The sequence below is a fragment of the Ambystoma mexicanum genome, chromosome 3q, assembly GCF_040938575.1.
Source record: "Ambystoma mexicanum isolate Mex_15411 chromosome 3q, UKY_AmexF1_1, whole genome shotgun sequence".
In the NCBI taxonomy this organism is placed as follows: Eukaryota; Metazoa; Chordata; class Amphibia; order Caudata; family Ambystomatidae; genus Ambystoma; species Ambystoma mexicanum.
The window spans coordinates 494,933,343-494,961,073 of record NC_090926.1 but is presented as its reverse complement, the minus strand read 5'-3'; the positions used below and the strand labels follow the sequence as shown (position 1 = coordinate 494,961,073).

General features: G+C 44.3%; 1 protein-coding gene across 2 annotated transcripts in view; it reads right to left on the bottom strand.

The window, feature by feature from the left end:
• MAT2B (methionine adenosyltransferase 2 non-catalytic beta subunit) overlaps positions 1-12,658 on the bottom strand; it is a 503,503-nt gene extending 490,845 nt beyond the window's left edge. Inside the window, exon 1 of one of the 2 annotated variants that reach the window (XM_069654286.1) lies at positions 12,458-12,658. In XM_069654286.1, the coding sequence (XP_069510387.1) occupies positions 12,458-12,520 (63 nt within the window). In that variant the 5' untranslated portion in view covers positions 12,521-12,658. The remainder of the gene's footprint in view (positions 1-12,457) is intronic. The other variant, XM_069654287.1, reaches the window with a different exon arrangement.
• Between the last annotated feature and the right edge of the window lie 15,073 nt (positions 12,659-27,731).

Genomic DNA, 27,731 nt, shown 5'->3' with positions numbered 1-27,731 from the left:
TGATACTGCAAAGGTTCACTTCGTGAAGTACTGGTCAGACACGGCGGAGAAACATGCACATGTACGCAGAGAGAAATTTGCCGTCGCTCCCGTGAACATACAAGCGATGCCATATGCAAAAGCTAAGAGCGACACAGGAGATATTGGCCCAGTTAACTCAACGGTACGCGCCTGGAATAGGTTATTCAACAGGGTGGGATGCGACAACCCCTATTGGACATTTAACTCCCTGTGGCATTACCCCGATTTAGAGACCATTTTTGACACGGCACTACAACGTAAATGGGACCCTAACAGAGAAATGCCGCTGGGTGACCTTTACCCAGAGGGCAAATTTGCGTTCTTGACAGACGTGCAGAATAAAGTGGGAGCAGGCCTCACCACGATATTGCAATATCACCGATTTAGGGCGGCCTGTAAATGCAAGTGGCCCACATTCCCAGAGGCCCCCCTTGTACACCAATTCCTGACAGAGGGCATGGCTCACGAGGGCTTTCCGGGTAACATCTCTAGTTTATACAGAGCTGTTCAGTCGCACACTCCGTCCAAAAACACTATGAGACAGAGGTGGGAATGAAACCTAGGTATTTCTATAGTAGACCCCCAGTTGGCCAAGTACTGCCAATACACAATCTGTCTCGATCAACTCCAACGTCAGACTGATTCAATTAAAAAAGCTAAATCACCTGCACGTAACCCTGTCAAATGTCATACACAATTGGCAAATTCCTTACACATGTATTGGGACTGCCCCCCCTCCCCGCCGTTAGGAGCTTTTGGGAAGAAGTAGCCAGACGGACTAGTGATATGCTTGGTGTGAACATTCCGGCCACGCCGCAGAAATACTTGTGGGGAATACGGTAGTTTTATTGTTAGTTTTCTTTATGTATACCTGAACAAATATGACCCTTGCTTGATGAATGAATATTGATTTGGAGGTGACATTTGAATTATTATGGACTTGTTCTTATTTGCCTAATGGATGTATTTATGTATCTCTTTTGTATACATTTTATAATTGTTAACATTGTTTTTATGTGGTGTATACAAAGCTTTTAGCTGTAAGTATATCAATAAAATTTAAACTCCTGGACGAATTTCCCCCCAAACGTGCCCTGGAAATTGAGTCAACGATCGTGCCCAAATTATTTCTCATTTGGTCCAATTCCATCCAGCAGTTTTTGCTATTCAGCTTGACAAAATATGGACTTTCTGTATGGGAAAATGAATGGGAGTAGGCTGAAAACAGCATTTTTCTCAATAACTCTCATTTCTTAACGAATCCTTCCCAAAATTCCCAGTCCATGAGGGAGGTTCGGACAAACCTTTTGTTTGGAAAATATCAGCCAAATCTTTCCTGCAAGTCAAAAGTTATTAGCAATAGAATTATCACATTTCCTATGGATCAAGTCACTCATCTCAACTATAGGGCGACAGACGCTGCCCTATAAAATACAACAAAACTGCTGAAAGCCTGGCAAGGCCCGAGTACATCAAACATGCATGTGGCCGAGAGAACTTTTTTTTTTTTTTTGATATAGCTGATTACATCAACTTTTCAAAATCAACAGTCATCACATTTCATAACAAAGTAAATACATTAAAATCGAAGAGGATGCAAAAGGAGAAGAATTACAACTTTAAGCATATGAATAAAAGTGATAAAAGCGATGTTTGGAGCAGTTAAGTGTCTGAATAAATTAAAGCAAGTATAAGTAACTAAAATAACCAGCATTTGAGAAAGAAGACCAGTTGTTACTATACGGTTCTAAATTTAGAAACATTTATCTTGATAATGTGTCCATTCAACATACTTATAACAGTATCTCATCAGATAGAACATTTTCTAGAAACTGAACAATGGCCTTCATAACTGAAAATCTGGTACTCTTAAATAAAATACTCCAAATCTCGTTTTCATCCTTATGTACAAACTCAAAAGATTTTTGCAGTGTTTCTCACGGATAGCATTCAAGTATGGACATGACACAATTAAGTGTTGGACGGTTTCCTTTGCACATCGATTTTTACAAAAGCGGCAAAAGTTAAGATCTGCATGAATAATTTTGCGCCTGACCAAAACCTCTCTCGTCAACCACAGGTTCAACCTCATTCGTAGTAATTTATTACGAATGTTTGCCGATGGGCATTTCAGGAGGTAGCCAGCCGCTTGTCCTAGGCGTTTGGACCCAAAGAGGTTAGGATCAAAGTCTTTGTAATATGCGCACAACTCATGATTTATGATCCAATCCCAATAGAGGAATTTTTTCTTTGCACGAATCGGGTTATCAATAAGGAATTGCAAGGAGATGTTAGCTCCAACTAATGTGTCTAATACAAAATTTCGCCATTTCATAGGAAAAGGCGCAGAGGACCCAGATAACTGGCTAGCTACTGTACTCAAGATGTTATTATTGGTGATTCCAAGCAGGCTTTTCCGGAAAAAGGCGCACATTTTCCATTTCACTCTGCTATGCAGAGAGTTCAAACCCAATTCAAATCTTAATATGGGCAGAGGTACGCAGTTTGGGAGTCGCAACACCCTTTTCCAGAAAGTAGCCTCAAGTCTATTCCATGAGTTGTCATTGGAGTATAATTATGATTCAGCGCCATAGAGCAAAATAGGCACCACCTTTTGTTCATAGAACATCAAAATATGTTTCAGCGTGAATTTCCCGTATTTATATACCAGAATTTTGGCTTGCGATATCAGACTCAAAAATTTTGTGTCTAGGTTGTGTGTAAATGCGTCATCATTGGCAGTATTTTGAATGACAACGCCCAAATACTTATATTCCGAAACAATTTCCATGGTTTGTTGTTGCAAGGACCACGACCCCTTATAAGTTTTGCATATTCCATGAGGCCTACAGACCATAATCTGAGATTTAGACAGATTAATTGTGAGATAGTTTGACTCTGCATAGTGTGAAAGGGCAGTCAGCAAATTCTGCAAACCCTTCGGAGTCTGGGAGACCAAAACCAGGTCGTCTGCATAAAGCATCCACGGGATGCGTTGGCCACCCAACTCCGGAGCGTCGGCAGTAATGCCAAAAAAAGATAGGCCCAAATCAAAAATTAAAAGATTAAACAATGTGGATGCCAATATACATCCCTGCTTGAGTCCCACAAACGTCGGAAAAGGTGCAGATAAGAGGCCTTCACGTGTAAGTCGGACTCGCATAGAAGTGTTCGTGTGAAGTTGTATAATTAGGGCCACAAGAGAAATAGGGCAGCCAAACGCTTTTAATTTATTAAAAAGAAGGTTCCGATCTATAGAGTCAAAAGCTGACCGGAAATCTATGAATGCAAAAAATAGAGTTTGTTTCCTGGTTACATATTGGGATTTCAGCATGTTGATGGTAATGATGTTAGGGATTGTCCCCAAACCACTGACAAAGCCCGATTGAAAAGGGTCCTGTCTAAAATGATTCTTTGTCCACTCATTTAATTCTCGCAAAATGAGTCGACAAAAGATCTTTCCCGAAACATCTAATAATGAGACGGGTCTGTAGCTTGCCGGGCATGCACGATCGCCCTTTTTATAGATCGGAATGAGAATTGACTGCCCCCAGGATATGGGAATTTTTTGGGAGTTATTAACCGCTTCAAACATAAGAGATAATATATCAGCCCAGATATCCGGGAATTGCTTTAAGTGCATGTTAGATAGGCCATCCGGGCCAGGAGCCCTGGAATTACTGGCTTGTTTAATTAGATGCATGATGTCTTCTTTAACAAAGCATAGATTGAATGCAGTATCAAACTTTGTAAGCGAAGCAGATGAACATGCTCGGGAACTAGCAAATAGGTCAGAGTAATAACGTACCCACGCATCCTCTGAGACATCGTTTGTCTGAATAGCGACCTGGCGACCTGATGTTGTTTGATTTATAATATGCCACGATCGGGACAAGTTTTTAGATGCCAAGGATACTAACATATTTTCCCCATCATTTTGATACAGTTTGGCTTTCATACCTCTTGCCCAATTTCTATAGTTCGTTTGTATCCGCAAGAGAGCAGCCTGACGTAATTCTGGAGAAAGTTTGCGAGCCTTCCTTTTCTCAGCCCGAAGTATAGATTTTTTTAGTTTAATTTCATGATTGGGAGTGTGCAAGTGCGGTGTTTGTTTTTGTTTGTGCATGGTGGAACATGGTTGAAAGAGCTGCATTAAGTCATAATAGACACCATCAGACAAAGAATCACTCACAGCATTACTTGTTAGTTGGGCATGGTAACATGATCTAAAAGCTTTTAAGGAGTGTTCCGACCACGTTAGGCGATTTCTAGCCGGATTCACTTCATAGGTCCCTTTAAGATAGACCGGTTGAGACTTGGTGATCATTTTATTAATACAACAAGTTGTATGCAGAATGTTATGTTCACTTGCGTTCGATTCTATTATACGAAAATCTAGGACCATATTTAACATCTGCGCATTGACATAGGTGAAATCAATAATCCCGAAACTACATGCCCGATGCCATGTAGCTCTTGGTGGAATATCTTGAGGAAAGGCACCATTTAACATGTAAAGATTACGTGATTTAATAAACATTAGCCACATGTCAAGGTGTTTTTGTTCAGATTTAGAGTGAGGCCCCAAGCAATGTAGATTGTAATCACCTGCTAAATAGATCATGTCAACAAGCCCATCCAACATGATTAGATCAAAAGCATGTGCCAGTGATTCAAAGAAACTATCATCAGAAATGCCCACAGGATTCCAATAGATGTTAATGACGGCGCATGCAAAGCTCTCTCCCTTCAATCTAGACATTTGTATGAACTCATTCGGACAGAACCACGGGGATATTTTTAAACCAGAGGATTGTTTGACAGCGGTTAGCAGACCAGAAGTTGGGCGTCCCACACGGTGTTTCACTGCAGGAGCCAAACAGACATCATAATTGTTCCAGGACGGGACGCTGGTCAGCCAAGATTCTTGAAGCAGAATCACATCATAGTTCAACACATGCTGAGTATGGTTATTGATTAAATGTCGATTCCCTCTGGAATTCCAACTGACAAAGGAGAAATCAGATGGAGCGAGAATCGGATGCTAACCTTGCTTGATCTGACATTGACAACTACATGACTGTGCTGACCGATCTTGGAGTCTACTTCTTTGTTGGCTTAGAAGTGACTCAACACGCGTAGAAGGACTATCTAATACGTCTGAGGTTGGTAGTACAATAAAGCCAAGATCAGTAATTTGGGATTTCACAGCCCAAATAGCATTAACCACCACCCTTGAATTAATCCACAGATTTACCGAGGATTGATTGGAGGGATCTGGAAATTCAACAAGTTCAATATCTATGGTTCCTATGTAATCAAGGTCTGGGATTTCACGAAAAATCGACAGCACAGACACCCGATTTAAGTTATACTGTTTAGCAGGTAGAGGCTGAGAGTCAAAGAGTGGATCGCCGGACGTTTAAAACGGGCAGCGGTAGGTTTTTGTTTGGCTGATGGTAGAAGTTCATTAGATTTTTTACACGCTCCATTGTCTATATTGGAACTAGAGACTGTTTGAGAGGCAGTGGAGACCTCCAAGAACTTAGTAAAGGTTGCCTGTAGAAGGCGTTCCAAATCACCAGAGGAAACTGGGTTAGAACCAGGTAACTCTGAACTGGCAGCATTTGTAGAATTCGCCTTCCCTAAGGATTGAAGAGAATTAGTGGCGAGTGCCTCCGACACAGCAGGCAAACTTGATTTTTTTAAAATCGAAACTACTGTAGGCACAGGCACCTGCACGGCTGCAGGTGCAGCCTGCGAAAAAGTTAACTTTTTTGTGACAGATTTTGAAGCCAAATATTCGTCAACGGCCCTACGTATTTCTTTACGACGCTGTTCGTCGACCCCTAGGTTCTGAGTCGAAGGGGGTTTAAAGGTAGAGCCAGTTGCTATTGGGCTAGGCCTGCCAAGAACATCACTAGTCAGCATGCTCAAACTTGGTTTGGTAGGGATGTTTTGAGAGAGCTGATTTGCCACAGTAATCAGTTTATTTAAGGGACTGTATACCAGGGCCGGATCAGAAAGAACCGGCTGTATTTTTGCTTTTTTTATTTGATTTTGTAAAGCATATTTTCTTGCAATAGCTTTAGATGCCGATATTGTGGGAGTAGCTGAAACTGACAGCTTGCTAATAAAAGCTTTGACTTGCGAGGATTGGCGAGAGCCCGCTTTGATATTTTTCGTTTTCTTTGTCTGTTTTTGCAAAGAAGAGTTTTTAGGGATGGAATTCCTAAAGTCGGACACAGGGTTTTTAGTCCCAAATAAAGCATACGTGGGAATCTTATGTGGATCAGTTTTTGGCTCATGTTCAATTTCCACAATGTCCACTATAGGCTCAAGTATAGAAGGTATGGGCTGAAACTCCTGGACAGTAGGTTCAATTGCCAATGAGGTCTGTGTAAACACAGAATGTTTAACGATTGATGGTACACTCAAATTAGTCAAGTTTTCTAATCTATTAGAAATTACAAGTTGGTTCATGAATATCTGGTCAAACTGATTCGAATGAGCCTCCGCCTTTAAAACCAGGACTTCGAACAGTTTGGCCAGGGCTAAAATAGCATTGTTCATAGAGGTAAGTGCAATGCTCGTGTTTACAGTCCGGGAATCATTGCCACCCATATCAAGGGGGGCTTTTCCAACTACCTTTCTAGGGGTGGGGACAGTAAAAGAAGGATTCGCAACTGAATCAACAGCACTAACGTTCGTAAAAAGCGCAGGAGACTTGGATAGATTTTCTGAGTTCGTGTGAGGGAATAAAGCAGAGGAATTAATATCCAAGTCAATAACAGGAATATCCTGAGACACAGAATTCACAGATGAAATAGAAATTGATGTATCACTTACAGTTATAACAGACACATTACAAGCCTCCGAAGGAGGCGCCACAACACCAGTTAATACATTTGTGAGTATAACACTATCAGTAAGCGAAACATTTTCTTTAGCAAAAGTAACAGATGGGCCAGACACTGCCATTGATTTGCAGGTCTCACCAATTCGACCTTCCCCCACATGATCCGAAGACATTTCTTTGTCAGTTAAATTTTTTTCGCATGTGTTGATACTCACAGGGAAGCCGTGCGAGATAATTTTCGGATCCATAAGCTCTATTGCAGGCTGTTGCAAAGAAATCACTACGGGATTTCCAATTGGTAATATTGCGTGTTCAACACGACTTGAGTCCTTGCAAAAAGGGCGAATGTCCATTCCAAGAGGAAGCTCAGCTCCACTCTGTCTCGCGCGTCTGGCGCTTGTACGCGGAGTGGAGCTGAGACGAGATCTTTTTATGTTGACGGAAGAAGGAGATTTAGAACAACTGGCGCCATTAGTGCTATGTAATGCGGTTACCATCGGCATACCAGTCTTTAAAGAGTTTAAATTTCGTTTCATAGTTGGGGAAATATAAATTAGACAGTAAGTAGCAAAAAGCAGAAAATCAGTATTGATAATTGGCAGTGATTATAAAGGACTTTCACCGCTTGCCGCGGTGAACGCGGCGAAGCGGCAAAGCGGGACTTAGGCCAGGACTTCGCCGGTGCGCGCGCGAATTTCGTTATAAAGATCCGCCCACAAAGGTAAGCGAAGCAGTGCCTAAAAAAAAAACGTATTAGGTAAAAGTCCAGCAATGTCCAATATGCTGAGTATAACTGAATATAGCGCTGTATGTAGTCACCTTCTGGTTGCCGTAGTGCTGAATATTAGGAAGTCCAAGTTTCAGCAAGCACAAGTAGCTCACGAGTGAAGTAAGGCACAGAGAGCAGTAGCAGTAGCAGTAGCAGCGTCCACCAGCGGCAAAGCGGGACTTAGGCCGGGACTTCGCCGGTGCACGTGCGAATTTCGTTATAAAGATCCGCCCACAAAGGTAAGCGAAGCAGTGCCTTCTGGTTGCCGTAGTGCTGAATATTAGGAAGTCCAAGTTTCAGCAAGCACAAGTAGCTCACGAGTGAAGTAAGGCACAGAGAGCAGTAGCAGTAGCAGTACTTTCAGTAACAGTTTGTCATCAGTCCTGACTCAGGAAGTGCCACAATGACACTGGCCAAAGTGCTGTACAGCCCAAACAAGCCAATGCTTTGCCCTCAAATAAAGAGTAATTGCTTCTGAGGAACAAAGCTGTGGAGGCTAAGGCTACTGTCTTCCCATGCTCCCAAAGCCCTGGATATTGTGATCCACGTTAAGGATGGTATTGTCCAGTGTGGAAATTTAATTTAAGGTGTGAGCCTAGTGAACAAGATGTCCCGCTTCTAAGAATGCCACCTGTTACTCTGCACCCAAAGCAAAGCTTTCTCTATTTTTGATCAGCCTGTGGAGCAGTTCACCGATGGAGATTAAACTGCACACAAGCGTTGCATAGAATTCACAAAGCCCACAAAAGAAATTCTTAATTTTTGGTGGGAGTTGTGCATCTTAAAATCACCTTCAACAAGTTGAGTTTGGGATGGGCACCTACAGAACAGCATGTCCTGTAAATAGTCCACTTTGAGCACGAATGGTCCGCATTTGCTGGCTGAGTGAAGCTATCGTCCTTCATGATGAGAAGAAAGTCGTCAAAACCCTCCATGGAATTAGTCAATGAGCCGTTATAAAGGAGTAGTTTGGCCTGGAAGCAAACTACTTCCTTGATTCAATTGGGAGAGTTGGTACATCAGACGTTGAAATACTGCAACAATGGAGGCTAAAACAAACTCCATCATCGTAAACAGTCACAATCCAAAAACGAGAGATAAACGCAGTCAGTTCTTTCGATGTGGAGGTTGACAGCTCTACGGTCTTGTGTGGAAAATCAGAGGCACCACCAATTCTGCTCACTCATGTTGGGGAGAAGGTTTGGATCTACAATATGGCAAAAAAATGTAACTTGTAAACTAATTGCCAGCCATAAAAGTTTGCCACTTCAATTCTATGCATACACAGCATACCATGTTTTACTTGCCAAGAGTCAAATATCACTAGCTAGTGGTGGGAGAACATTTTGCACCCTGGCAGGGGGCAAAAATTCAAGTTGCATGTTAGCAGCCAGCCGTACCAAAGTCACCCACCACCTCAATTCTGTACATACAGCACACCATTCTTACTCACCTTGAGTCATATCACTAGCCAATGCCTAGTGGCGAGTGCACATTTTGTGCCTGGTGATGAAGCAACCCTCCTCTTCATTCCCTTCAGATTACTCGAGGTCCTCTCCCGACAGGCGAGCCGAAATGGACAAACTGGTAAAACTAATGTCCCACTATATTCTCAAGCTCCATTGGGAAACTCCACCTGTGTCCAGCATCGCAGTGTTCTCAAAGCTGGAGCTCAACCTATAAAAAAAAAAGGCACCAAACGCACAAAATCCTCTTCATGTTACATGAGAAGCTGGATAAAAAAAACTTGAAGAAATTAAATTCTAGATGCCTTATATCAAATGATTGGTAGTCATGGCTTTTGTTGATAGTCCTAGTGCGTAAAAGGCACAGAGGTAGACATCAGAATGTACGACAACCTTCGTACATTAATCCTCTTGATTACGTATGGCGAGAGAAAGTGGATTGGTGCTTCCAATTAAGAACTGGAGGGCCTTTGGTGGCTATGAAGATATTGACAACAGAGAATAACTTTATGGCTAAGGAGAGATTGAAAGTACCAAAGTATTTATATTTGATGTTCCAAATCGGCTGTTGCAGTAAAACCTGCTGGTGCAAGGCTTTTTGTGTACGTACATCGTAAAATCGGTAGGACTAAATCAAGTAGAGTCACTCAGAGAAATGGCTTTGTCAGTTATAGCATAGCAATCTGTATTACAGTCTGGGAGAAATCATCTTCCTCTTTAAAACCGCTTAAGGAAAGTACTATGTCTGAGAAATGATCTGCAAGTTCTTTGCAGCTCATGCTTTCAAGCAAGCCCTTCCAGGATTGCTACCTTGTGTCTGCTAGGAATTGGTCCATACTTGCCTTGCAAGGACACCTGCAAGAAGACAATCACATGGGAGTGTATGCAGACCAAGGCAGTGCATTACTTGCAGAATTAACTAGATGTACAGCTGCTGCACCAAAAGGCAGTGGTCCCTGGTGTTGGCTCTGGGAATGGAGGGTCTCCGTCGGCATAGCGGGTCTCTTTTCCTGGACTATAGATCACAGGGTTGTGTGTGTGTCTGTTCAACGTCACTGCACAGAAGATGGTTGATCTGCTGAGTTGAGAGACTGCGTTGCCCATTGCGTTACTCCACGGCATGACTTGCCTCCCCAGCTTTGGCTAAGGTGATGGCTTCATTGAGAGTGAGCTTTCCAAACCATAGGCAATAACAGACATTGTCCTTGTTGGTGGGTAACATTAAAATGGTCTTTTATCAACACCTGAAATGCACTGAATTTGCTAGTGTGTGTAAGGCTTATTTGTATTGCTCAATAATTACACCCGACAGCTGATACCCACCGTTAAAAAAATGTCTCTACATGGCCTGTCGATTCATGGAAGGTAGTTTGTGTCCAAGCATGCTAGCGTTTCTTCGAATTCTACTGGTGGAGTTGTAGCAGATGACGCTGAAATATGGGGCGTGGGGCGTCCACATACTTCCTGTGCATCTAGCTGTAGGCAGCTCAGGAGAACAGCCTTCTTTTTGCTGGAAGAGTAATGGTCACCATCGGAGGCTTCCAAATACACGGGGAATCGTTTCCACCATGCCCAGGTGATGACTGGCACCCCAGGTCACTACAGTAATTTGACAACAAGGTCCACTTGTTGCCATGTGAGAAACTGGAAAGACAGTATGTTCTCCCCCAGTGGCGCTCTGGGCAAGGTCTGCCAGCCTGAGAAAGTGGTTCCCTTGCAGTGGCAGGGTGGTCACTTGTGGTGAAGAAAGTCACATGGTAATTCTCTTATACAGGTAAGTGTAAAAGATTTAGAAAATGCTGTAGTCATTTCTGCAAAGCAAGTGTTGGCTAATATGGCGTATCTACTGTTAATTTATTCTTGTACAAAACGCTCAATACCAGGGGATCTGTCTCTAAGCAACGGACGGGGTTTGAACCTGTGTTTCTCTGCGTTGTTTTGCTTCCAAGACAAACCAGTTGCTCCAGAGTTATCCTCCCGGCCCCGTTGTACCATAACAGCTAATTAGGAAAATCAGCAGCCTGAAGCAAGCAGTCAAGACACCACTGTGCACAATATCAACGTTTATGCCGCTTAACAGTTGAAACGGGGCGTCTACAAGCTGTCAACGGATGCCCTAATTTAAGACATCTTGGAGCCGTCTGCATTGGTATGCAGAATGTACTGGCAATGGAGGGTGCTTTATTCTAGTGTCCACTGCAGGATGTGTCCCTACACAGGCTCCATGTTCTGCGCTGCGAGTGTAGAATGGTGAGGCCCAGGCGCAGACAGCAAGGACCTACAGGCAGTGAGGAGCAGGAGGTGGGCTGGAGACACCGAGTGGCACCGCTATTGCAGAGTCATGTGTGTTAAACTTGGGGTATCCAGTCACCGCCCAGCAGCAACCAGTTTGCAGTATTACAAAGAAGGTTGGAATGTAATTTCACATAGGTAACATGCTCCTTATTTCTTAAATTTGGATTAGGAACGCTATCGTTTCCATCCTTAGGGAAAAATTGAGCCTTTACCTCTCAAAGTTTTTGTCCTCATTTCACATAGGAATAAATAACACCACAGACGATATAAGGTTTAATTTTAACAAACGTTCGAGATGATAATCCAGATTGTTGCAAATTTGGACTACCGCTGAATTAAATGTAGTATTCAATTGAAGAGAGATTTGGGTTTGAAATGTTTTCTCTGTATTTTAACGTTTTGGATCTTAAAACTCTGAATGTTTTTAGAATTGAAAAATGCGATCGATTAATGTATACATCTTGCTTTGAAGACAATTTAGTCGACCAAACACTACTGAGGATGACGATTATACAGGTACGTTCATTGAAGGCGGGGAGCTCGGGTGATAACTCGCTAGATCAACGCAATAACTGACGCAAATAAAATGCCTCTGCTGGCTCACCCCGGAAGCAGAACATGGAACGTCTTGCAACATAGATGCTGGGCAGATACAAAAGCTGTAGACAAACAAGTCATTATTGTTAACATGCTTAATACAGAGGGATAGATGATCAAGTGATGTGCCACGGGGGAAGAGTAGTAATACGAGGATGGAGGAGAGGGGGTTCTAAATACAAGGAGAATGCACACGAGCAGGGGCAGCGCAAGGGGAGCCGAACTGGAGACTGACACAAGGCATTCAATAAGAGGAAAGGGAAGTGGTTTTCACCGAGAAAGGGAGGTGATTTTCAAAAGGGGTTGGGGGTTCTCACTAACAGACCAGAAATACTGGGTTAAGTGAAACTTAATAGATGCTCAGTTTCGTTAGTAGAAGGGATGCAACCCCCGCATAGTATGTGCGATTAGAAAAATGGTGCTAATATCTACCTTCCCTCCCCCCCTCACCTCTAACACACGGACATGGCCGGGCAGAAAGTGGATCTTCACCTCCTTTTGACGGCCCACCATGCCTCCAGCAGATGTGCACTACGACTTTGCCTCTATCTGTGCTGCTACGGTCTCGAACCGTTCTGCACTGAACAGTACTGGGCTCTACGCAATCAAATATACAGCTTGGCACCTACTACTTCCCATTAGAGGAAGAGCGCTAGCAACGCGCCCTTTCCACGTGACTCTGCCGTTACGTACTACGTGCGTTCAACGAGCAAGCGGGCAAACACGGAAACGAGTCTCCTGCTTAATTTAAGGCACAGCCACAAATATCTTCCTCCGAGTGGCGAATTAGTTCGAGCGGATGCGGTGTTGTCTTTGGGAAGATGGCGGGGCGGAGAGTAGCAGCTGCAGAGGGGAGAGAGTCGGGCCAAGGGGTCCCTTCAGTCGAAGGTGGAGCAGACTGTAAGAAAGAACTGCCGCTTTCAGAGGGGATACAAGGTTGCTGAAAGGGCTGCAGTAGGCAGCTCCGTAGGGGGGCCCTGGAGAATGCACCCCTAGTGAGGGTGACCAGACGTCCCGGTTTTGTCGGGACTGTCCCAGTTTTTGGTGCTCTGTCCCCTTTCTCAAGATTATGTTTCCATTGGAAACTGCAGTGGTCCCGCTTTTTGATAGTCGGTCTTTATAGCTAGCAGGCAGGAATGCACAATCTCGCACATAAGGAATGCTGCATTTTGCAATTTAGCTAGAACAGCAACACCTAAACCCCTTTCTCCCCCAACCTGTAATGAAGTGCAGTGCCTTGACAGCCACTTTCAAGCGTTGGTCCTACTTTTATGTCAGTTGCCCTGTCCCGGTTTTTACTTTTAAAATCTGGTCACCCCACCCCTAGTGCCGCAGGGAAGGGCGAGGCAACAAGCAAACGGGGGAAGCAAAATAATGAAAACAATAGGTGTGAGAGACAATGGGACAACAAAGGAAGACAGTGCAAAGAGTAAGATTAACGGAGGTAAGGGTGAGTGTGGTAAAGAGACAGTGGTGCTGGGTGAGGACGGGAGGCACGTATTAGGAATGTGACCCTGCAGGAGGGAGGGGTGGGTGGAGACAATACTAAGGCGCAGGCCCGCAATAGGTCCCTAGTGGATTGGAAAACAATGCAACCATATAATGGTCAGCAAGGAGACAACACTACAGGCAGGAGAGGAAATGGGGATGGGGCAATGCAGGGTGAGCTGGGTTGCCAAGTGGTCATTAAGTAGGCTAGATCAAGTAATGATCTTGGAGAAGTTAGATTTTTCATAATTTTGGAATGGATACCAAAAGGAATAGGTGTGGTAAAGTCTGTGCAGGTAATAAATCGGGAAGACTTGCTTAAAAGAATTGGTGAGGAAACCTACGATTTAGGAAGCCTGGGGAGACGCCCTACCACTGTGATGGAACAGTATGATGATAATTGTAAGGTGGATATATGGAGTTCCTGTAAGTACAAATGATAGCGAAATAGTGAGGTCACTGCAGGATTTTGGTGTTTTGGAAGGGTGGCGGTTGGGTAGTAAAGAAGTAGAGATCTGGAAAGCATTGCAAACAAAAGTGGAGAAAAAAACTGCTGCAGCAGTAAGGATAAATCCTAAGCAGGTGCGTGAGCACTGGTGCGTGTGGCCAGTTTGCTGGTTCCAGCAAGGTGCACGTTGGGTAGTTTTGGTTTCCTTTGTTCGATTTGTTCTGTTCTATACTGGCAGTGCAGGTTGGTGTGCTTTTACTATCATTTTAATCCTTTCTATAGTGTTTTGGTACACTATATCCTGTTTTTCTTAATATGCATCAGTTGGAGGCCTCAGTAGCCGTTTCACTCGGAAGGAGTCTGTGTAAACGTGCTGATATCGTAGCATGTTATCTTTCTATGGATCCTAGTCCGACTCCTTGTTTAAATTTGGAGGAAATATCGTCTGACTATTCTAAAAAGCTGCCCACAAGCAGGTATGGATGTTAACTTCATCCCGCCCATGATTCTGGAGCACACTGGTCATCTGCATGATCACGATCAGTATGTTATTTATTAATTCTTTAGTGGAACAATTGGATGTTGTTAATAATGCTTCTTTCCCAACCAAAAACTCCCTCTACCCCTATAGAACATCTGAAGCAATCCTTTATTCTAATCGCTGCAGTCTTCTGCATCCCTTTTTAATGTGCTTTTTGCTTAGGGGCTCATGCTCAAGATATCAGAATCTAGAGCAGGGAAATGCACTGCCTGTGATTCCCTCTCCCAGTTTGGATTGTGGGACTCAGTTGATGTCCTTTGCGCTCCGATTTCAAGAAGTCCCTAATGTGAACACTGTCGAGCAGAGTGAGCCTAAGCTTTGGTCAGCCTCTAGTTTGTTTCCTGATGCTGAACCTCCTTTTTTGAAAGTGGCTGTCCTGAACACGCGATCACGGATTCGTCATGCAGTGGAATTAGTTGACTATACATTGGAAAACTGGCTCTAGGATGCTTCAACACATGCCTGTCTCATCGCTACTCCTGAGGGGTATAATATACGAAGAGCCGATCGCATTGGCTCTAGAGGAGGGGGGGTTGCAATTGTTTTAAAAGAAAATGTCAAAATGTACAGCACTGTCATGCTAGATTTGAGTCTTTATTGGTAAAATTGAGTATGAATGCAACCATTTCCCTGAACATTCTTCGCTTATATACCCCATGTTAACACCCCAGACTTTGAGGAACAATTGATTGCAGCATTAGGTGTCTTGAAGTCCTCTTCCCTAGTGTTTTTGCTTGGGGACTCCAATTTGTGGGTGAGAAACAGCCTGGATATTGATGGCATTTATCTTATCAATTCTCTTGAAGTTCTTGGTTTCTCGTAACATGCCAAGTCAGCCACCCATATGGGAGGCAATATCCTAATTGGGTGCTGACTCAGCACATTAGAATTTCAACCCATAACAATGGAAGATTGTCCTTGGTCATAGCATCACTGTATCTCTTAACATTTGTTATGCTTCATTTATGTCATCTTCTAGTCCTGTGTACAGGGACCAAGAAAGATTAGGAATCTAAAAAATGCTACACCAGATGCTTTTGCCTCGCTGGTCTTACCTCAGCCATGGTCTTACCTCAGCCAACTGAACTTCCATCTGTCATCTCTCTTGAAAATCTCACTAATTTTAAAACTGATGACAAGTACGGCTTTTGATGCATTAGTCCCATCATGTACTATAGTCCCTAAAGATTAAGTGAAACTAATACTTGGCTCAATGATGAGGTGATACAGAGTAGGAAAGAGAAGTGGGCACTTGAGCTTAAAGTGAGGAAGAGTCTCTGTAATACTACACTGTTGGGTTACACGGTAGCTGTTAAGAGTATAAAAAGACTATTTTTAAAACCAAGCAAGTTAATTTTAACGAGCGCATCACAGCAGCAAATTCTAATTCCAAGGACTTTGTCCTTCTAGCTCATGAAGAAGGGAGAAAATCTAAAAATAATTTAAATATAGAAGTGGATAACTGATTTCAAAGAATACAGGAGGAGTTTGTTAGGAAAATCTCCTGTCATCAAGACGCTATTAAGAGTCGACGATCACAGCTTTATAATACTTCCCCTGATGCCTGAATCTTCTGTTGATCTTGGAGTACTTCTTGAGTCACCACTTTATTCTCTTTTGAGGCATTAACTGATAGGAGATCCCTATCCTGCTTCCTTTTCTAAAGACAAGACTCCCTTACTAGTGTAGGTTACTAAAATGATCAACTTTTCCTTTGTTGAAGCTCGGGTTCCCGAATGTCACAAGGAGGCCTGGATCATGCTACTTTTAAAAGAAGATCATTTGGACCCTGCAGTCCCAGTGAATTACAGGCCCATAACCAGGGTGCTGTTTATTTTGAAAATTCTTGACATGGTTGCTTATTGTCAATATAACGATTTTATTGAATCTCATAAGGTGCTTGGTGTGGGACAGTCCGGGTTTCTTACAAAACTTGGAACTGAGACAGTGTTATTGGATTTAAAGTCAAATATTGTTGACAAAGGTCATATGGTAGTGCTTGTGCTTTTAGAGCTATCCGCCACAATCGACCTGGTTGACCATGCTCTGTTGGAAGATTAAGATAGGAAGATGGTCTAATGAGGCTGCACTTTGGTTTACATCTTTTCACGGACTACGATGTGCCAAAGTGGCCAAGGGAGATTGCCAGGCTACTCCGATCGGTTTTACGTATGGCGTCCCTCTGGGATCATGCTTACTCACTCCTTTGCTATTCAATATTCAGACCTTCCAGGATTTTGCGGCATGAAATGGCAAATTTTGCGGCACAAACCTTTATTTATTGCGGCATTTTTGCGGGACATTTTGTATTAACTGGAGGGTGTAAGATTGGCACATTGCAGGAAATAAGCAGAGTGCAAGGCTACAAGAGAGCCAGGGTATCATTATTAGGTATCTTTTGTATTAATTTAATAGGAAGAGTCCCAGATGTCTCTGGCGTGGCAGAAAAGTGCTTAATTTGGCTACATTTCTCGTTTAATGTACATGCCTATTTAATAGTATTAACTAAATTGATCATTATCAATTGTAATGCTGAAAATATTCCCCTTCTATGTTCTCCAATCCCCCAAACACCCACACACCTCTCTCACCAACACACATCTCACCAACTCTCCATCACAATTTACATTCCTTAACCTCTCACTCTGTCATACAAATACTCACGTGCTATGTCACACTGTCAAGTCACAATTTGCACTGCCCAGCCCCTGCCACACTCCAAATCATACTCCCAACTCACACCTTACACTCTACAATTCCTCCCGCAATATACAGTCCTTCATTCTTTTGTGCTGCTTCTGCATCTTGCATCCTGTCTCCCATTCTATCACACTCTTCCCTCATCCTTTTTCCCAATCTGCAGCTCACTGCCTCTTTATGGCCAACCGCTTCCTCTCTGCTTTCTGGCTCACTGACCACACGCTCCCTCTACTTTCTGTACCTCTGCTCGCTCTCAGATTTCTGGCCCACCGCATCACTGCTTCCTCTGCTCTCTTGTGCACCGCTTCCTCCTCTGACCCACTGCTCTCCCTCTGCTTTCTTGCCTATCACCTCACATCTCGACCATCACTCTCCCTCTCTCTCATAGTGTAACCATTTTATTTTTTTTAAATGTAGATTTTGACCCATTTCCACAAATAATGGGGCATTTAAAAAAAAACGGAGGATATGCTATTTTATTTTTAGACAACCCATTTTTGGAAATGAGCAGGTCACCTTATTCTCAAAGGTGATGGGCGCATTTCCACAGGCTTGAGCTGTAGGGTAAATTGTGCGCTGGCCAGCTGCCTTGAATGGTGTTCTGGGTTGTTTGACCGAAGTGTAATTATTTGCGGCGGAATTGACCGTAGTCAATTTCGCTGCGAATTGATTTGCACTTCAGCCAAACAACCCAAAATGTACCTTTCACCACCACCCACCCCCTCCCCTACTTAATTGCTTGGTCGCTGCTGCTTCCCCTGCAACCCTACGGTGCCAGATCCGTCCCTCTAACGCGGGTCGGATCCGACTCCGCAGGGTCCCTTTGTCGTTATTTTCTTTTTTTTCTGTGTCCCCCTCCAATTTTGAGGAAAAAGGGGAAAACACTTCTGCAACCACCCTAGACCAAAAATACTGAACTTGGGGAGCGGATGACACCCCCGCAACACATGTTCAGTATTTATAAAAATCGATCGAATAGTTCTGGACGAAATAGGTCAAATTGTAACATTCGATAGATTTTTGTCATCAAAATGGGCAGTACTTTGAATAGAATTGCTCTTCCGACAGTGTTCTGCAAGCTCCCAGCACCTTTCACAGGGACAGGCCCTCCAGGTGCCTGCCGCTGTAAAATGCGACCAAAAAATGCATCTTTATCCTGTTTGAGGAACAGAAATGCAAGCGACACAGGAGCGGTTCATACCTTAAAAGAAATGCATGACAGGGTCAGGAAAGACAATGTCATGCAGTGGCAGCCCCACATCCCGTGCGCGTAGGGTTGCCTACAATTTCTGCACATTTAAAAGTGCATCTTGCTTGGAAATGAGGGATGCGCTTTTAAATTGACAGAAACGCCACTTTATTTGATCAAGGAGGTGAAAAAGGCCATCTGAATGGGCGCGTATTTAAAATGTGCCCATTCATTTGTCCCTTGTGTATTGGGCTGCACTTTTTTGGGGCGCAAGTGATGAGATGTGTTAGCGCATTTCATTTCTTGTGTAAAAAAAAAAAAAAGTTGAGAACCTGGCACCCTGAGTATTATTTTTTAAAAGTTATTTTTGCAGATTACTTTTAAAAAAAAAAGTAAAACTATTATTTTTTTTTTTTTAAGGTGCTGCTTTTGCACAAAACGGCCGTTTTTGCGGCATTTTGCGGGATCGCAAAATCGCTATAAGCTGGAGGGTCTGAATATTTATACCAAATCATTGTGTAATAGGCTAGATGTTCTGGGTGTGTCATAAGCAAATCATGCTGACGGCACGCAGATTCTAATTGTGCTCTCGGGATTACTCACAAGGATTCAGTACAATCAATACAATATTTGCATCTATACAGTCATGGATGGCACTAAATGCCTTCCTTCGCGATTAACGAAAAGAAAACAGTTGCTTATTGTTTGACCGGTGCCAGGTTGAAGAAACTGGACACTTGGTCTAACCAATTTGTGATTGCTGGTTGTGCCATTCCCGTGGCCCAGCATGTAAAAACACTGGGAGTTCATCTGGACTCGCAACTTATGTTTAATAAGCAAGTAGCAAATCTTAGATCCTCCTGCTCCTACATGATCAAGTTCCTATGGCAGTTTCATCCCTTTTTGCCCAAAAAGGACAGGGCCTTAGTGGCTTCTGCTGCTATTAATACAAAGTTGGACTACTGCAATAGTCTCTTGATGGGTACATCGCTGACTAATATCAAGAAGCCACAAGTAATCCAATATGGGACAGTCCGTGTCCTTGGAAAATGAGAGCATGTAACTGAACCCCGGAGAAAAACTACATTGGCTCCCTGTGCAGCACAGAGTGCAGCCCAAGGCTCTCACTCTTGTCTAAAAATGTATGGCAGGCAACGCTTCTTGCTGTATCTGAGAACGTATTAGGAAGGCACCTTTTGTTTCACAGCTGCTTGCTGGTCTGTCTGGCAGCATTGGAAGCCATTACAGCTTGCCGCAACGTTGCGGTTGACACTGCATTGCTGGTCTAGTTGTTTCAAAGATGGCGCCAACCGGGCTTGGCATTCTATTTCATTTGTTTCGCTCTTGCCAGCGCATCGCAACCCTCTGCTTTCCTGCCTTGAGGTGACGCTCCCATGTGTTTCCCCATATTGTCTAGCTCACGCTATATTTTCCTCCGCAGCTGTTCTTTTTCATTGCCTTTCCTATCTTTCCAGACCTCTGTTTTTTTTTTTTTGCCTTATCCTTCTGCTTTCATTATTTTTGCCTATGTGATTCTTGGATTCCCTGCTCTGTGAGAAACCAAAGGGTGTCTCACCTACTAGTCCCTGGGGATATCTCTCTCTCAGGTGGCCAGGGCACGGCCATTGCCTTTGGATCCAGACCTAGGGGGTGGACCAGTGCGGGAGGATACCTGGGGGAAGGCTCTTCAGGGAGTAGGGGTGAGACGACCGATGGTGAGACGCAGTTTTCCCATACCCATGACCCCTCCTATTTCATAGGGTTCTCTGATGTCCCATTCCCCCCCTTTCTACACAAACACTGGGCCGAGGAAGAAGGTGACTGAAAGTGTGTGGGTCCCAGACCCCCCCTCTCATCCATTCCGAGGCAACACACTTCCTGGGTAGGCCCTGATGTGGCTGCTTTGGGTTCAGGGCCCTGCCACGGCCCAGCTCAAGGCCTTGCAGCAGAGAGTCGTTCATCTCTATAAACCTGTCCCCACCATGCAGACCCAGGCCATAAAGAATACCACCCCCCATATCCTTTGAACATGTTCAAACAACTAAGAATGCAAGCTTTAATATAAGACAATAGAAGTGCCTTCCTTCACTCAATTAGGAAGGGTTGTTCATGAACTGTTTCCATTGCATGCGGAATATTGGAAGGGGTGCAGTGAATAATCAGCATACCAGTGTGTTGCATAAAATATGTATAATCAAAACACTAACGTTCGATCCCAGTTATATAAGTGTGAAGTATATTAAAGTGTATTATGAAGTTAAATAGAAATAGATTGTAATAACAAAATGCACAACGTAACCTTACACTGAACACGATAGCACAAAGATACCTTGTTTTGGAGTTCAATGTAAATATAGGCACAGCATTGTGTAAAAGCAACTCAACAATCAAATGCCATAACCAGTATGACCTCATCGTGGTAATATGTGTTACGGCCTGCATGTAAAAAATCTAGTAATGAACTGCTTAATCTAGTATGGAAAATTACTTGTGTATGCACATGTTATCACCATGAGTTTTATAACAATGAGAGCACCCAGCTATGTAGAGATGAGAACGTGTTCTAAACGATCATAATCGTAATGTAATAACTGTGTGAAAAGCCTTTATATAAAAAACGTTTCAAGAGGTCCAGTCCCCTCCTGCAAATAAAGGACCGTACATTGAAGGGGTTTCGATTCTTCCCCCACCCCTCATGGTGCCAGAACAGGCCAGGAGATACTTAATGATGTTTAGGTAACTTGCCTTTAACCTCCATAGCAAGACTTATGACCATTGTGGTATGTTCCTTTTGTGATCCACCCCTTCAATATATAATCTAGTTCTTAAATCGATAGTTAACCTGCACTTGAGAAATGTCTTTCTTTTGGTATTAAGATTTACGGGTCTTGGAATCTGCCGGACAAGATAGTGTAGTATTGGATGAATGGGAATGTGTGGCTACAAGGGCAAATGTCAAGTGTCTATTGATATGTAACACTACAACAGTTGCTGACACCACATGCCAATACGATGAGCCCAGCTGACAGATTGTCCTGAGAAGCATCACCACCACACCACGTGATTGCCTCCCCCGTCACAACCTGGAGCGCGCTCCCTCAAGAGCTACTTGCCAACGGCAACCGGTACACCTAGACGTGCGCACCCAATAGGGCGAAAGGGTATGGGATCCCCCTTTACAAAACCCACTGTACCGTGACGTTTGAGTGAGGGGTGGCTCACTGACCGATCGGGTCTAGAGGGTCTTGGATCAAAACGAACACGTGAGTATCAAGTGTGGGTGATATCAAAAGGAGGGTGGGAATCAGATTAGGAGGTTTGGGTAGTAGAGAACCAGCAGGGGTATATAAGAAGGGAGGACGTTAGACAAAAGAGGGAAGCTTTGGGTCTGTTCTATTCGCCTTCTATCACATATGGCCATTAGGACAGTGAAGGAAGAAAAAGGTGAAAAGAGGATAAGGGGAATCCTATTTCCATTGGGGGGGTGGAGGGTGGCGCCGCCGCATAGTGCTATCTCGACTACTACAGGATATAGAGAGAGAGAAATAAGGTGAAAACGCAGGGATCTCAAAGGGAGCCTCAGAGTAGTATTTTAGGAACGCTTTTTCCTACTTTTTCTTTCTCTTCCTTCCTTAAAGAACCTGGACAAGGACAAAGTGCAGGGAGAGAACTCTTTAAAGGTATTGGGGAATGAATCAGGGAGAGAAATAGACAGAAGATCAGGGTATCAGGTAGTACAAGGGGGAAAAAAGGGGGTGGGGAGTTTACGTTGTTTGTGCTATTTGTTGTATGTGTTATGTATTATATGTCAAGGTGTTGTTCATGTCTGTGAGTACTAACTAAATTGTAAAATGTTTTGAAAGCGATTTGTGCATTGATACAATTTGCAAAAACGGAGATTTGTAAAGGCACTGATATAGCTGCGTGGCTATCAAAGAGGTGTGAAGTCGGTACAATTTTGCTTGGTTGAAAAACTTATGAGTAAATACAATGGGTGCAGAGACGCCTCTAGCTCACGTTTGTAAGACGCTGCCAGGGTATGCAGATAAGATTGTCAAATACCACGATCAGTGGGTAACAGAGTTGAAAGGAGAAGGTTTACCCCAGGTTTGGCCACAAGGAGGGTAATTTGATAAGGCTATATTAGACATGGTTGCTGCTTGTCTGTTCATTAAATATAAAGGGAAGCAATTGCAGAACAGGAGGGAAATATTGGACTTGTGGAGGTTGTTCGAAGAAGTCCCCCCCCCCCAGGTAAAGGTAGCAAGTGTACTGTATCTCCCCTGGCAATAACTGGCAGTGAAGGGCCAATTGAGCCAAATGAGAATAAGACAGAGGTTACACGTATTTAGCCCCTGTTAACAAAGCCAGTGCCTGCAGAGGGATATAGCGACCCTGTATACGTGGCACAATCCGCATTACCGTCCACACCTAAGCCATCTGCCACAGCACCACCCGATATGAGAGCCAAAGAATAAAAGGACAGGTGAGTACCCCCACAATAGATATTTAGAAACTCACACAGGATCTAGATTTGCGACTAACGATGGCTCGAACAGAGCTGTCCCGCCTGAGGGCCCTGGGAGAACAAGGGGGGCGGGGGGTTCACATACCCCCAGGGTAGAACGAGACACGACACCCCAGCCTAGTGAAGAGGCGGCGGAGGATGGATGGAAAAAAGGAGAAATACTGTTTCGAATAAATGACACTCCCACAAGGATCATAGAAATAACCCTAGCTGGTAGCGAACGTGAAGTGGAGGATGGAGGGATGGCATCGGACAGGGAGGAAGAATACTGTGTGACATAGAGGAGCAAGAAGAAAGGAGATTGGGAACTGCCACTGGTGGGGCCTCATTTGGGGAGGGATTGTCCCCCATGGAAGAGTGGAGAGGGAGGTTAAGGAATAGAACAGGACGCATGGACGTAGTAGGGAAAAAGGGGAAAAAAGGTGAGTACCGGAAAAGGGGGGGAAAACAAAATCTACAGCTGCAATTCATTCGCAGGGGGAGGTGTAACGCTCACCTGATTCCCGTAGAGGCGCCGGTCTTGACTGGGCGTATACCGTATCTTCAAAGGTGATGTGTAACACACGGCTGGCTCTTTGGGCTGGACCTCTGTGCACTGTATGTCTGACTTGAAGGGTAAGATGTCTGCAGATAGAAAATATGGGATTAAGGAACTGGGTTATTGAATGTCTCTCTCTTCTTCCCTTTCTCTTCTCCTGTAGAACCCCAAAGGTTAACGCTCTCACCTTAGGTAAGTGAACGCCGTGCTCTCCATCTGCCTCGGGGCAGGGTGCTGTAACCAGTTTCTTCACTGGATAAGGGGAGCAGGCCTCTTGACTTCAGAGGACTGCTGTCCGTCGTTTACTGCACGAACGGTAAGTTTCGAGTAATTCTAATGTCTGTAAAGTCTTTAGTAATGATGTTTCTTGTTTTGCAGGGTTCCGGCGATGGCGGATGACGGGCTGAAGTGAGTTGAAGATGGGGCCCGTGTGATGAATAGAAGCGCCTGGAAGCACGTAAGTAAGCGCTTGTTGCCTGCTTCACGATGCGCTCTAACTGTCTTTTTATTTTGCAGGTACAAGTTCGGAGCGGCTGCAGGGTGCCGGAATACCCACTGGGTTAGATGTGGAAAGGAGTAATGGCACGTGAGTATTAAAGTTCCCCAATGTCTTTAAACGCACCTTGTTTTGTCTTTCAGATGCGGGATGCAGTGCCGAAGGCCTCCGGAGCGAGCGAAGAGTTGGTAAGCTTCTGTCTTTCAGATGCCGGAATGCAGCGCGAGGCGTTGGTGACAGCCGATGGACCAGGTAAGTGAAGAGCTGTCACTGAATACCGTAATGCTAACCTGTTCTTTCTTGTCTTTATAGGTGTTGCTGAAGACTGGATTCAGGATGGTAAGCCTTTTTCCTTAGGCCCAGGATCAGATGCAGAAGACACGATGAGCGTTCTGCTGCAGAGGATGCAGAATAACGCAAAGCAAGATTCATCCATCGGGTGTGGTTTAAACAGCCTCCTGTAGTGCTTAGGTGTCTCCTTCCATAGCCACGCCTAGGTAAGAAAAGAGTTCCTGCTTTCCAGAAGAGTTCCAGTGTTCTGAATCTAGGGAGTGGCTCCTGCCCCACCCAACAGGAAAAGTAGTTCCAAACAGAAGAGGATCAGAGGCTCAACTGGCAGGCAAGTAAGCAGCATGGTCTGCTGCAGGTAAGTCCACCCAAGCATTATGAGCCCGGCGCTTCCAGCGCTGGGACTGGGCATATTTATGAGCCTGGTGCCACTGGCGCCAGGACTGGGTCCAAAAGGTCCCAATTGGGACTGGTTGGCACTCGGAACCTGGGTTATGGATCTGCTTCCAAGGGAGTTGGGAAAACCCTGACCTTTTGGAAGCAGAGATCATGACAGTACCCCCCCCCCCCCCAAACCGGGCTTCTCCGGGGGTTTTGGCTTGTCAGGAAATGTTCGGTGAAATCTTTTGATTAGGCGAGGAGTGTGGACATATTCAGCAGGTTCCCAGGATCTCTCTTGGGGTCCGTAGCCTTTCCAGTCAATTAGGTAAAATAGTTTAGATTTGGAGATCTTGGAGTCCAGAATGCTTTTGACTTCAAACTCGAGTTCTCCATCAACTAGGATAGGTTTTGGAGATTTAGTTAGTCGGGTTTGAGGTTGCACGGGTTTTAATAGAGAGACGTGGAAGACCGGATGTATCTTCATGTGCGGGGGCAAGTCCAACTTGACCGCTACTGGGTTTACTATGGTAGTGATGGAATAGGGACCAAGGTATCTTGGGTTGAATGTGCGTGGCCCTTTTAGAGGTAGATATTTGGTGGATAACCAGACTTGATCCCCTACTTGATATTGAGGGGCTTCCTTCCGATGTTGATCTGCTCCTTTCTTGTATTGTTCTTTAGCCCTTTGAAGGTGAGAAACAGCTTCCTTAAAGGCTTGGGTGATTGTAGAATGCAGGTAGTCTACTGCTGGTGTTTCAAGATCTTGGAGGGGATCCAACTCCGAGGTTCGAGGGTGACTGCCGTACAAAAGAAAAAACGGGGTTTTCCCAGTTCCCGAATGGACAGAGTTATTGTAGGCATATTCGGCTATCCAAAGGATGTCTTTCCAAGTTTTTTCAGTTTGTTGCAGCATGCAGCGTAAATACTGTTCCAGAGTTTGATTGGTCCTCTCGGTTTGTCCGTCGGTCTGAGGGTGGTGACTGGTCGATAGTCTCACATCAATTTGACCGACCGACAGCAACTTCGCCAAAAATGAGAAATAAATTGACTACCTCGATCCGAAATTAGAACCGAAGGAAAACCGTGCAGTCGGACGATGTTTTCGAGAAATTCTCGGGCCAGAGTTGCTGCTGTTGGCAAGCCTTTGAGCGGAATGAAATGCGCCATCTTGGAGAATAAGTCCACGATTACTAGAATCGTATTGTATCCGGAGCATGGAGGTAGATCGGTGATGAAGTCCATAGAAAGCGTATGCCAAGGGCGAGGTGGGATGTCAATAGGGCGTAAGGCCTGCTGGTCTTTCCTTTTGACTCTTGTTTTGGGCGCATACTCCACAGGACATTATAAAGTCTCTGATATCTTTTTTCCAAGACGGCCACCAGAAGTAGCGCTTGATCTTTTCTGAGGTCTTGGCCATACCGGGATGTCCTTCCATTAAAGAATCGTGATAACAAGAGATTACTTTTTTCTGTAAATCTGTGCCGGGTAGGTATAATCGTTCTTGGAAATACAATAAGTTGTCCTTTACTGCAAAGTCCTTTCCCTGCAGATGCCAATTCTGTATGTCTGCTGGAGTTACAAGTTGCCTGGCTTTATCCTTAACTTCCTCTATGGATTCTGTGGCGATTACACCCAGAATTCTTTGTTCGGGAATGATTGGTACAGGTTTTGGGTTGATCAAGTGTTCTTCCACTCCCATCCGAGAAAGGGCATCAGCTTTACCGTTCCTTGTACCAGGTCGATAGGTAATTATGAAGTCAAACTCGGCAAAGAATAATGCCCAACGGAGTTGTCTAGAGGATTGGGCTTTTGCGGTTTTCAAATATTGCAGGTTTCGGTGATCCGTAATCACAGTAACGGTGTGTCGGGCCCCCAGCAGATAATGCCGCCAAGCCTTAAAGGCAGACTTGATAGCCAGAAGTTCCTTGCCAGTAATCGTGTAATTGATTTCAGGAGGCGAGAATTTGCGGGACCAAAATGCCACGGGATGCAACTGATTGGTTACCGGGTCCTTTTGTGATAGAACTGCCCCCATGGCAAGGCTTGAAGCATCAGTTTCCACGATGTAGGGGAGTTCGGGGCGAGGGTGTTTTAAGATTGGTGCAGAGATAAATTTAGTCTTCAAATCCTGGAAAGCTTGTTCCGCCTCGGTAGACCATTCAAAACGTTTGTTTTTCTTTAACAAGGCAGTGATGGGCTGGACTATTCGAGAGAATTCGGGGATAAACCTGCGGTAAAAGTTAGCGAAGCCTAACATGCTTTGCACACCTTTTACGGAGGATGGTGATGGCCATTTGAGAACTGCATCGACCTTCTTTGAATCCATACGCACTCCGCCAGGTGATAATATGAATCCCAAGAATTCAACTTCAGTCACGTTGAAAACACTTTTTTCCAACTTAGCGAAAAGTTTGTGTTGAAGCAATCTTTCGAGGACCATTTTCACGTGTTTCCGATGTTCAGATTCCGATGAAGAATAAACGAGGATGTCGTCAATGTAAACAACAACACACACATCTATGAGCTCTCTGAGGACATCGTTCATAAAATATTGAAAGGCGGCCGGGGCATTGCAAAGTCCGAAGGGCATGACCTGATATTCAAATAGCCCTTACTTGGTGCGGAAGGCCGTCTTCCATTCATCGCCCTCTTTTACTCGTACCAAGTGGTAAGCTCCTCTAAGATCCAGCTTTGTATATATGCATGCTTTTCTGACTTGGTCCAGGAGTTCAGGGATCAAAGGTAACGGATATCTATTCTTAACGGTGATCTGGTTCAGGGAGCGATAATCTATACAAGTTCTAAGGTCTCCTTCCTTTTTTGGAACGAAGAACAAAGCTGAAGAAGCAGGGGACTTGGAAGGACGAATAAACCCATTTGCCAGGTATTGATCCAGGTATTGTCGAAGGTGAAGGTTCTCAGGCTCGGTGAGGGCATAAATTCTACTACAAGGAGGAGTAGATCCAGGTATCAGGTCTATCTGGCAGTCATAAGACCTATGAGGAGGTAGAGAGTTAGCCTGATCCTTCCGGAAAACATCTTGGTATTCTAGGTATTCGGGAGGTAACTGGGGAGTCTCTGAAGAAATTGCTGCCAGTGCAACACCAGGTGGAGGGTGACAAGTAGA